Source organism: Lates calcarifer, linkage group LG10 (genome assembly GCF_001640805.2).
Source record: "Lates calcarifer isolate ASB-BC8 linkage group LG10, TLL_Latcal_v3, whole genome shotgun sequence".
NCBI classification, from domain to species: Eukaryota; Metazoa; Chordata; class Actinopteri; family Centropomidae; genus Lates; species Lates calcarifer.
The window spans coordinates 7,621,312-7,633,962 of record NC_066842.1 but is presented as its reverse complement, the minus strand read 5'-3'; the positions used below and the strand labels follow the sequence as shown (position 1 = coordinate 7,633,962).

Genomic DNA, 12,651 nt, shown 5'->3' with positions numbered 1-12,651 from the left:
GGAATCTTATTATCTGCACAAGCTCTCTACATTTTAGCCAGAGATTTATTCAGGTAGATGTCATTGGTAAAGATTCGACAGTGTTGGAGAGGAAACAGGGGACTGAGGAGAATCTACATAATTGCCCACAGTTCTGCTAAAACAGCTGTGGGACCTTTTGGTATTTTAGAGTGCCGGGGCTATGTTTAAGTTAGTGGCCCCACATTAACTGAACAAATGCATAAATGTATTGAGTTGTTTGACATTATTTGACACTTTATAATCAAGCTTTTTCAATGTAGGTATAGGTTGTACTATTGATAAGTGCTGCGGTGTTACTTCTTTATGCAGAACGCAGCCACAGAAATAAAACAATACCTCACTTAGCGGAATCACCCAGAGAAGAGGTTACAGTTTTCATCACAATCGTGGCTCGGCTATAATTAAAAGTAATTATAAGGGCCTGTAGCTACATGAAAATTGTTCGTCCAGTGAAAAAAATGGGGCCTCAAGTAGTGCAGAGGACACGCCTAGACAGTAAAGTAGTGCAGTAAAAATTCATGATGCATGCTCTCATCTGCAAGTCTGTGTATGTGTCTAGTAGTGGAATGTAATTCACTCAAGTATTTTACTTAAGTACATATTTGGGTTACTTGTACTTTACTTGATTTTCTTTTCATGTCACTTTATACCTCCACTTTTATGCTTTATCTGACAGGTTTATTTATTAGTTACTTTAGAAATTAAGATTTTTGTATGCAAATATATAAAGAACTTATAAAATATGATGCTTCAATATAAATTCAACTACCCAAAAGTATATACAAGTTAGAGACAATTAAATGACAATTAAATGTCAGCATTTCATAATTTCAGCTTCTCAAAAGTAAGAATTTGCTGCTTTTCCTGGGTATACTTTTTTTTTTTTTTTTTTTTTCAAATAATTTTGAGATTTGGACAAAATAAGAACTGTGAGGGAGAGATGCCCACTACAGTTATGAGAATAATTACTTTGGCTAACTGTGATGGGCATTTCTCACTATTTTCTTAATTTTCATAAACCAAACAATCAATAAAAAAATTGGCTTCAACTCAGCCAGCTACAACAGTAAAAATTTGCCTACACATTAATGTGAGCTTAATAATACTCTAATGATATAATATATATAGTTATATAGCCCACACAGGACCCATTTTTCTGCTTTATATACATTTACTTTTAATACTTCAAGTACATTTTCTTGATTAAGTTCACATATTTTAAATTAAGCAACATTTCCAAAGTAGGATTTAAATTTACCATGGAATATTTGTGCAGTGTGGTATTAGTACTTTTACTAAGATAAAGGATCTAAACTTCCTCCATCACTGTGTGTCTGTCTGTCTGTCTGATCTGACCATTAGATCCAATAGTTCAGGCCGGGTGTCTCTGCGGTGCCGTCTGGAGCGAGCACGGGGCGGGGTAGAAGGTGGGTCCAGGAACAGCTTGTCATCCTGAAGCGTATTGACTTGACAGGAAACATCGCCCACGAATGCTTGAGCCTCTTTGGCTGTCATGGCTTTGGAGAATCCTCGACCCTGCAGGGAAAGAGCAACTGTAATGCTCAAAGAGTCATGATGGAACAACATTGGAGTGGGGGGGATTAATTATTGCATTTATAAGCCATCAAGCAGGCGCATCATATGTTGAGTATTAAAAACATTATTGTAAGCATTTTCATTTGTAATGGGTGGAAAGTTTATAACAGCGCTCCACTGTTCCACCATGAGTGCCAAAATTAATTAGAAAGATTAAGATTATAGTCATTGTAAGCACATTTCTAAGTAATTTGTTACTTAAAGACACTTTAGGCACAGCTCCAGTCAATCCCACAGTCCTGGCACTGCAGTATACACTTTGAGATGCTACAGCACACTTCTATATCTACAGACATGCTTTCAATTATTCTAATGCAGTCTGGGATATAAGAAAGGTGAAATTAGCTTAAGTAAACCAGCAGCTGAGTAATTGAAAAGACCTCAGACTTTTTCCGCAGATGCCTTTCCCAACTAATTTACTTGAAGTGCGTTTACCCAAAGAAACTTAAAGAGAGAATACTGAGGAGCCCTGAAGCTGACATAAAGCACTAAAAGGCCATGGGAAGGAATCTGAACCATTTCAATAATCAATTAATTGGTAATGTCAAAGTTTCAAGAAAAAATGCCTCATGTTCCCAAGGTTCCGCTTCTCACTTGTGATGATTTGCTGCTTTTCTTTGGCTTATGTGATAATAAACTGAATATCTTTTTGATATGTATGAGTGTCTGTCAGACAAAATAAGTAATGACTGATAGAACACTGCCTTCCCAAAATATCATCTGCAATCAGTGGATAATGAAATAATTGTTAGTTTAGATGTGTCCAAATATTTTTTACTATCTCATTCTATTTTTCTATTTTTTGTACTCCACATTTCTGGTCTTAGAACATATTTAACATTTTAAGCCCAATATGGGAAGCATGACAATCTGAAACTCATTTGTAAAATCTTATTTAGCTGTCAGTAAGACAAGAATTTAGTCATAATAGAATGTTGTGTATTCTAATCTATATTACAATTCATACTTGATGAGGATTAGGCTTTAAAACAAAACTGTTTACTTGTTGCCCCTCATCACTGGTTGCATGTGTTCAACTGAAAAGGAGATTCTCCATTACTGGAATGTTGTATTTGAAAAGCTTTTCAAGGCCAAAGTAGGTAAAATGATCCAGTAATTCACAAGTTAAATTTTAGGGGAAATAAACACAGAAAAACTCACAATTTTGCATCTCAGAAATATGTATTTTTCTATTATCCCTTTTTGTTAATCACCTTGTGACCTAAACTTTGTTTTAGAGAAATGGATATTTGCATAAAGAGCTTTATTTTGCATCTGTTTATGAGGGTTAAAACAAATAAATGTTTACTAATTGCGACTTCTAATGTACATTTGCCTCAGCTCATTTGACTTCCAAAACAATCACACCACTGAGCTAAAATAATAAATGTGCTGCTATTTGCATAATTTTTATATTCAATGAAACTCAACAATAATATAAGCAGCTAAAGAAGGAAAATGTAGCGCAGCAACTGCAGTTCAGCATCTTTTCCATTTTTATCCTCGAGTCAGATAATAACACCATTTGTCTTAATTCCTTCACACAAATTAGGCTGACTTCTCAGAAACACATCGCTGTCATAGTGCAGCTGCAGAACTAAAAGAAGCTGTGTGTGGTCTGTGCTCACAGTGACAATGATGATGCTGGCCTCCGTGATGACCTTCTTCGTCAGTTCATTGAAGATGGGGTCAGGGTGGTAGTCGAAGGGCTTTAGTTCCTTCTTCCAGTTGTCCAGGTGGATGAATGTTCTAAAGTGCTGGTTCAGGGAGTTGTTTACTGTTGGAGATTGAAACTGGATGACTGTGTCGTTCTTTTCGCGGGCTTTCTGAAAGTGTTAGAAATGGAGTAAAATGTCATAACTCGGCACAAACAACAAGTAGGTAAATGTGAAACACACATAAAATAGGCAAGACAAGACATGGAGTAAAATATAATAATGATGATACTAATAGTTGGACATAGAAAATATGAGATTTGAGATTTTAAAAAAAGTGGGTGCCATGAAACTTTTTTGTTGCGTGAGGGTAGAGTGTTTCGGGGGTGGTGGTGGTGGGGGAAGCCTGGTTTAATACAATGGAGAAGGTAAAATTATATGTCTCTTTTCAGTCATTCTATTAAAATCTCAATCTGCCATCGTAGAATAGCAGCCTCTGATGAATCACAACTCACGCTGAGTCATTCCTCCTCTGGCTTTGTTTATTTGTGTTTGATTAACTGGACTGGTGGTGATATTTCTGTCATTCTCTGATTGTTTCCATACAGGGCTGACAATACTGTGTGTGACAGCTAGAACCTACAGTCCTGCACGCAGTCTAAGTTTTTCTAAAGGACAAGGCAAAATGCGTAGGCTACATCGAGTAATGCTTTGAAATAATCAGGCAGACCTACTATAAATTTTGAGGCTGGTTGGTGTTAGTTGGATGCCTTTTGTCATTGGATGTAAAGCATTGGGTGGCACCAACTATTTGTAAATCCATCACCAAGTTTGCTGGCAAAGTTGTTCCTAGGTTCTCAGAAACAACTAAATGTGAACTAAAAGTAAACTAAATCAGGGCCTCTGGACTCCTGTGTCCCGGGCTAGGGGTTTACAACACCAACAGTGTGGTTACAATGTTCAAAATGGCTGGAGACCTTTGTTGCATAACTGTCCTTTTCCTGTCTGCAAAAGGAAGACATGCACAAAATATACAAACAAGACAGATGGATTACAACCATCCTATCAGTTCTTTGAGGCTGTTCTTAGACACAGTGATACTCTTTTACATGCAGCATGTTAACATGTTCACAATGATGTTTAGCAGGAATAATGTTACCATGTTCACCACCTTAATTTGTTAGCACCTTGTTAGCATGGTAACATTTGCACAATTAGCACTGCACACAGTGTGCAGCTGAGGCTGATTGGACAAATTCAAATTTTGAGGTCTTGCTCTCTGCTCTATGCTCTACAACTTCTCTATTCTCTTAAAAAACATCACTGTTTTGAACCACTAACCTGACCTACAATGCAATCAACATGTTTTTACCACAAGCCAGCAACCATAATGACTCCAAATATTTGGGTCTAGTTCAGTGGATGGACTTAAACCAAGAAAGGCTTATGAAGTTGACCAGCCAAGGCCTTTGAGATAACACATTACATTGCTGTTAGTTTGTGGAAGCCAGTCTTTTCAAATCTCTCCTGTCCCTGGGTAGCAGGGACCAGGGACTTGGCCGGGAGTGGTGAAGAGCGGGATAGTCACATAATCTTCTGCAACCTTAATGCCGTATTAAATTTAGCCCTTTAAATGAAATGAACAAAATTGCTACTGCTTAAGACTGCCCAGTACACTGGAGGGCAGGCGCCAGGAAGCTGCTGTATGCAACTCCTTCAAGTTCCTGGCAGATTCAGTCCCTACTTGATTAAGCTGGACGAGGAACATAGTTACATTTTGGGGAGGGTGAAACAGTGGTGGTGCTATCTGCAATTCTACAGGTTTTAAGGATTTATGGTCTAGAAAGTGAAGTGAAGTTAAGTAAAGATTAAGTACTACTACCTTATGAAATCTAACTGATCAGTGGAAGTGGAAGTGGAGATATGTGTGTGTTTGTTAGTGTGTGTGCAGGCTCAAACTGTTGAAACGCTTCACAGAGTTTGAATGAATCACCACTGTAGTCGTGGGCTCATGAGATGTGGGGAGATTGATGGACAGTGCTGCTAGTGTAATTGGGGGGGAGCAGATGGAAAAGTAGAAATTCTCAGAGACAATCGCAGGAAAGAGAAGTTAAGACAAAGTGTGAAGAGAGCAAAGACATGATCACTATTAGAGATGGATGAAGATGGAGAGGAAGATGCTGATGAATAAAGGGAGTAAAAACCTCGAAAGCTGTTGAGTTGTCTCCATGGACCCTCATAATGGCAGTCTGGATCAGGTCAAAACCGGAGCCAGTCACCACAATGTTCCTCCCTCCACTAAAAAACACACAAACATACATATAGATTCCCAAAGCACAGAAAAGCACATGTATGAGTATAGATATATCTGGCCACACAAAGACAAGCTCATGGGGAGAGTTACGAGAAGACAGACACAGTTCTTAAATTGCACCTGGGGTAATTTTCACCGGAGATGAAAACAAATTAGTTTAGCCTTCGAGCGCCCTATCTGTTTGTCTGTCATTCCAGTCTGTGTGCCTAATAAGATGTGTTGTAGTGCTTTCAGTTGCACAAAAAAAGCAGTGTAACCGTCTAATGCATCCATTTTCAGTGGTTGTTAAGAAGTTTGTCACAACATCAAAAGCTACCATTTCTATCCCCCCCAGCCAATCAGAAGTAAGGAAAATATTCTGCACACACACACACACACACACACACACACACACACACACACACACACACACACACACTCAAAAAACTCTTGGAGGACAGTACTTTTAAAAACAAAAAGGTTCTTGACATTAATAACTTTTTACCAAGGTTTCAGATAGATACAAGCTAGCAGGGCAGAGAACAAGGTAGGTGGCTTTCAAAGTGTTCCGTTTTCCATATACAATAATATTCTATTCGACCTTGTCATCATTGTCAACCCAGCGGCTTTTTTTTATTTTTCATTTTTTGCTTCTCCACTTTAAAGACAAAAGCACAGCATGAGGCATTCAAAGGAAATTCCTTTATTTGACAACCTACTCTCCATTTTTTGTCCATCATGATGATCAGCCATGAAAACATTTTCCTCACCTCCTCCGCTTTAGATATTTGTTTGACACACCTGGTGCTGGTCCTTTGGGAACTATGAACACATGTCCAAAATTTCACAGTAGTCCAGAAAATAGTTACTGAGATGGCCCTAAAGCAATGTCTCTAAAAATGTAAATCTAATAGAAACCATTTTTAAAAACTTGTCAGTGAGTCCAAATGAAAAACTGGTAATCCCTCTAGCTGCAAACCTCTACAATAGAGGTAATAGGTAAAATGTTATCATGTCCAATAGTAGACATTCCCCTGATCTTTTAATCCAGTTTAATATGTCTCCAGGTAAAATGAAAGCATAAAAAACACTTTGTGTATTAAATGGATCCAATAAACACTTTGATTATAGGAACAAGACATGTAAGTTGCTACATTAAACTGACCAGACAAAGCTTCCTTTGGGGTGATGGTCCAGTATGATGGGATTTTCCAAGAACTGGAAGGCACTTCGAATTTCTGCTGTGGTACTCTTTCCATACTTCACTACGACGTTGAGACGGTCGGAGGGCACCTTATCTGCTCCATATTCTCCTGTCCTGCAGGTGATATTTGTTTCAAAACGCTCCCTGCAAAGACAAGGACATAACTCAGCAGTGGCTAGCTTGAGGAGTGGGGGTCGCACAAGGTCACAGTGCAGTGGAAGCCAACATGGCAGCAGCCTGACAGCTTGTTAAATCCTGGCTTTGCTGCTTCTCTAGCTCGTTATTTTTCTGTTACCTCTGCCTAAAATGTCACTGTGGACTGGTTTTTGACAGAACACTTGTGGTCACAACAGTGAAAGCAAATGGTAAAGGAAAAAAAATCCTGCATATGACACCAAAGTTCAGGTCAATTCCATTTTTGCTTCAGAAATGTAAAAAAAAATCAATTTATGGCCTTCAGAGTGTGTATACTGTAGAATTTGCATAGAATACAATGTCTGAATAACAAGTAGCACTTATCAACGAAGAGACTGAATTGAAACAGAATTGGTCTTTGCCGTGTGTGACAGTTGTTGAGAAAAGAAACCCTTACACAGTGCAGTCCACCCCTCCGATGGTAACCTGGACATCATCCTTACTGCCAGTGTCCAGAAATCGCCCAGAAATTGTAATGAGGGTGCCCCCAGCTTTAGGACCTCTAGCAGGCGTCACCGCCTCGGGAATCGGGTCCTAGTGAGAGGGAGGAGGTCACAAGATACAGCATGAATACATACTCATCTTTCCTCTGTAAGGAATTACAAGCACACACAGGCAAACACTCCCTCACACACAGGCAAGAACAAAACACAGAGATACAGTGCAATGTCATATGCACACACATTTCCTTTCACCCTCCTTGATCTCCCCCTCTCTATCAGAAACATTCATTTGCACACACGCACACACACCCACACACTCATACAAGCGCCACATCTGCCTCAATTTGCTGAGCAAACAGTTAGGCGGAGCACTCCCCTGTGGGGAAGCTTTAGCAGAGCCAGAGATATGAAAAGCCAGTTAAATAGCTACGCTGCAGCCTGTTAAAGTATTAGAGAGAAAAGGGGGACTACTGCACAGCATCTGGTTAAAGGGGAATGCATACACATTCTGACTTATCTTACAATGCATTACCATTGTAATACGACAGCATCTAGATGCCTAATTTGCCAATACATTAGGATGTTGGATTTGAACATTCCACTAAAATGACATGCCCTTGGTATGCTCTGATATGAGACTCTCTGTAGTCAGGAAAAGGAAAACATGATAGGGACTATAAAACAACAAAATCAGCTGAGAGCTTTTGGATGTGGAGGGCAGCTGAGGAGAGAGGCTGTGTGTGTGTCTCTGTTACAGGCTACTAAGGCTAAAGACCAGTTAATTGGGGGTGGTTTGTTCATTTGGGGACAAAATCTGTGTCCTCAACTGAGAAAAAGATGATTTTTGGATCAGTGGTTAAGGGTTAAAGTTAAGGGTTAGGGCTAGTCTCCAGGAAATGAATACAAGTCTGTGTAATGTCCCCAAAAATAACCAATTTCAACATGTGTGTATGTGTTTGTGTGTGTGTTAGTATGAGACAGTATTTACCCTGTAGGTGAAGTACATGGAGGATGTTCCTCTCTTCCCTCCCTTCACTTCCACCTCCACCTGGCCCCAGTGTCCTCGCATGGGGTCAATAGAGCCAATCTCACATACCACACTGGAGAAGACAACAAGGGAAAAAAAAGGAGGATTAGAAAACAGATAAGACTAGAGCTGCAGATTTTCTTATTGATTTTTCTATAGTTTATTATCTCGATTAATCATTTGTCCAGGAAACATCAGCAAAGATATGAAGTTAACTGTCATATAAGACAAATATAAAGAAAGAAAAGCACATTTGAGGAGCTGAATCATGAGAATGTTTGACATTTACCTTGGAAAATGACTGAAATGTATTCCCTATTAATATTCAACACCAGGTTTGTGGAAGCGTACAAATTTGATCAGCATCTCTGAACCTGAACAGCCTCTGCAAATCAAAACTCTCGTCTCTGCTAGTTTGACTTCCTGCCTTGAAAAGGAACAAATAGCCTCATGCTATGTTTGTCCAAATGTATCCATTCAAATGAGCTACTTCTAAATTATCACAGATATTGGCAGACACATGAGCACTGTGTTGTTTTATTCAACTGGAGGAAGTGGTGAAAATAACTGAAGTAACTGATTTAAAAACCAGAACTCAAATGGCTTTTGTTCAAAAAGTGTGCAGACGTGCTAAACAGGTTGAGCTGATGTTTAAGTGATGTTACTGACTAAGCAGCTATGAATGTAGTATGATTTCTAATGTCAGACTGGCTGGCTCAAGGAGCTCAGACATAGAATTTTTCTACATTGCAGTGTCTGTAGTTTACTGGGAAATCTGCTGCAGTCCTGAGGGGAAAATGTGTTGCTGATGAAAGAGGTCAGCATAAAATGGCAAACCTCATTTGGGCTAACAGGTGGGCCCACAAGTAAACAAAACAGTAATGTGAAGGAATGCTATAATTATGTAATAGCGATATGATATTAATGTTGTCATGTAAAAACTGTAGAAACTTACAGCAAGTATGCTACAACATGCGAAAGATCAGGTAGCGCAAGTAAAAATGAAGGCAACAGTAGACACATGAGCTGAAAAAGTGGATGATTTAAGGGTGAAAAACATTCCATCTGGTCTCATAAATCCTGGTTTATGCCTCATCATGCAGATGGCGGGGCAAGAATTCGTCATAAATGTGAATCCATCCTGCCAGGTGTCAACAGTTCTGGCTGGAGGCTGTGGGGCAACGATGTGGATGCTTTCTCCTTTATAGACCATTTGTTTGAACTGAACACTTCTTAAACACCGCTCTGACTGAAGTGCATTTGCCAGACTTGAAGTTTATTCCAGTGGTTTATTTGGCAACCCTCTGTCCATTAAAGCAGCACTGGGATGAGGTGGAACAGGGTGAGTGCAGAATGAATACAGCACTAAAAAAAATCTGTGGCAAATCTATGTAGTATATTTGCAGCGCTTTGGTGAATACATATCTCAAAGAATTCAGGTTGCTCAGAGGCCAAAAAGAGGGTCCTGTCCATCACCAGTTGGAGATAACTGACTGAGTGGCTGCAGATAGCATTTAGTATTCCCCATTGGTGGAGAGCAACAAAGTACATTTACTCAGGTACTGTAGTTGAGTACAATTTTGAGGTACTTGCATTTGATTTGAGTAGTTTCACAATTGTTCACCATTACAACTCAGAGGGAAATATTATAGTTTTACTACATTTATCTAACATCAGATTTTACATTAAAAGACATATCATTATATAATAAGAGTGCATTGCAGATTAAACCTGTGGTCCTCAACTGTTTTGGCTTGTGACCAAGATAAAAAAAATGTTGCTATGCATTCAGAAGCCTATTTTTTATTAGCAGTTCCACCAAGGAGACAGATTTTGAAACTTCTCATCATAGTTTTGTTTACATAACTCTTTGAGGCCAAAAGAGGTCAAATACTAATAATATAAAAGCAAAGATTAGAGAAAAGCCAGAAATATGAATGCAGGCTTGTGTTGCACAACATTGTTTTTTCTTCTTTCCTGCCTCTTTAATCATCCCACAACCCCAAACTCTATGTAAAGTAGTTAAAACTGGCTCCACCTCACCCAGCTACAACAGTAAAATGCTGCTTACACATTGTTGCATCAGTATTAAGAGTCTAGTAATGTAATATATAATAATATATCAGTGTTGCAGGGGCCATTTTTCTGCAGAACGAGTTTTACTTTTGATACTTGTAATTTTTGCATTGCTCTATTGGTGGCTCTATTTCGAAAAAAGGATCTGAATACCTTTCCTCTCCTTTTAAAAGAGTGATTCCGCTTGTGAACCAACCTGCGTCTGGAGACTTTGAGATCAATACAGTGGCATAATGAGCTAATTAAAATATACACCCAGGTTACCTTGAGGAAATGCAAAGCACTCTATAGCTGATAACATATCCAAAACTTTACAACAACAAAAACAAACTTTGGATAAAGCCTTTCTATATGCAGTTTGACCAAAAGCATACAATAAAAAGACAGTGTGCACTGCTGCTCGTATATTTGCATAAATACATCAGGTTGTGTAATTATTACCTTGTGGAGACAGAGTACTTCTCCTCCTGATGGATACAAGGCTCGCCGACCACTGTAATGCTTTTAATATCTTCCTTGTGGATTCCAAGGTTGGAGCCACGGATGGTGATGGAGATGCCTCCCCGCATGGGGCCGAAACGAGGGATGATCTGGATGAGAAGATACAGTGTGTGGGGGTGGGGTGAGTGTTTATAGGAAGAAGGGATTTGAAATGGATTTAAACAGATTAGTTGTGCAATAAGAACATACAAGAGATTTATACAATCTGTTTAAGTCCGCTGAGTTGTAGTTAAAGTGTTTAGTATTCAAGACCATGGTGGAGAACTACATCCATGCTGCATGAGTCATCTTCGCAATGTACGTGCATACGGATTAGAGCCTGACTGCTACTAGATTTGTGAATACAATAGATACATGAGAATGATTTTTTAAAAAATCTGTTAACAATATATCAGTTGCTGTATCTTTTGATAAATAAAAGACTGGCATATACACACACACAGGCAGGTCACAAACCAACATAAAATGTCTTAGTAAGGTATTAGCTGTATATTGGCCAATCGTTAGCCTGCTGACTTATCTGGCTGGAGTATGTACGGTCATAACCTCTGTCACATTGACACAAAAACAATTACTGATGGATTTTTGTCAATGACAATGAGGCAACAACAATTAAGTGAGCGAAGAAAGAATTGATCCAATCTAAACGTGCTGCAGATCAGCCTAACAGGCCCTCAAGGAGAAACAGACTTTCAACATCAACAAAAAGAGGAGAAAAAAAATGGCCAATACATTGCTATAACCCAATCACTAAAGTCAATGCTTTTTCACTGCTAATCACAGGTCTTTAGAGCATCTACTGTTTCCAGTTCACAGGTCAACATATAAAGATAGCGAGATTGTAAATACTTACATCGGTGATCTGTGGGTCGGGGCACTCGATGTTGTAGGGATCCTCGGTTTGTTGTGTAGTGCACAGCTTCTCATACACACATGCCTTCTGCTTGGCGCACCACACACACCTATACTTTGGGTCGGCGTTTTTACAGAGACTGCAGTCCTCCCTCCCCATGGAGCAGTTGTACAGGGTGACTGTATGGGAAGGAGTGAGACCAAAAGAAAAAAACACTTTTCAGATCCTATTTTTACACAGTTTTCTCAGCATGTTTTTTTTAAGAGAAAAAAAAAAATCATCTGTAGCCTCTCTTTTACATAAAGTGAATATTTTTCTGAAAAATGAAAAAGGATGCTGAATCAGATAAGACACACACAGTACTCTTTGTAGAAATGATTCAAATACAACTTTATCTATCATGAAGTATTAAGGGTCTATCGAGGATACTGAATGATTTTAATCAGTTATTAACCAGTTAGTGCATTAATAATTAAGCGGATTCCAGAAGAATTTTTTGTTATTATACCTTTATTAAGAAAAGTATGATAACTCTGTGTATATATATATTTTTTTCTTCATTGTGAACCCCCACCCCCTCTTCTGAAACCGAACCAATGTGTTTATAAATTTTAATATTGTGAAATGTGTGTGTTCTGAATAAATGTTGTCTATGTTCATATTGCAGGAAAACAATCCCTTGTCTGAATTCCTCTGAATCCTTCTTTTTCTGTGAAAACGTACATGTTGATACAGTCATTACCAATTAATTTTCAGATTCATTTTCAGTTGTAGATTAAAGGTAGCT

The 12,651-nt window shown here is 38.7% G+C and overlaps 1 protein-coding gene across 1 annotated transcript in view; it reads right to left on the bottom strand.

Moving 5' to 3' along the window:
* The window catches only part of plxnb2b (plexin b2b), a 116,254-nt gene that overhangs the window by 19,576 nt on the left and 84,027 nt on the right, over positions 1-12,651 (bottom strand). Inside the window, 8 exon segments of the mRNA XM_018675978.2 lie at positions 1,378-1,557; positions 3,246-3,443; positions 5,477-5,570; positions 6,731-6,913; positions 7,362-7,498; positions 8,396-8,507; positions 10,952-11,100; positions 11,865-12,043. Of these exon segments, the coding sequence (XP_018531494.1) occupies positions 1,378-1,557; positions 3,246-3,443; positions 5,477-5,570; positions 6,731-6,913; positions 7,362-7,498; positions 8,396-8,507; positions 10,952-11,100; positions 11,865-12,043 (1,232 nt within the window).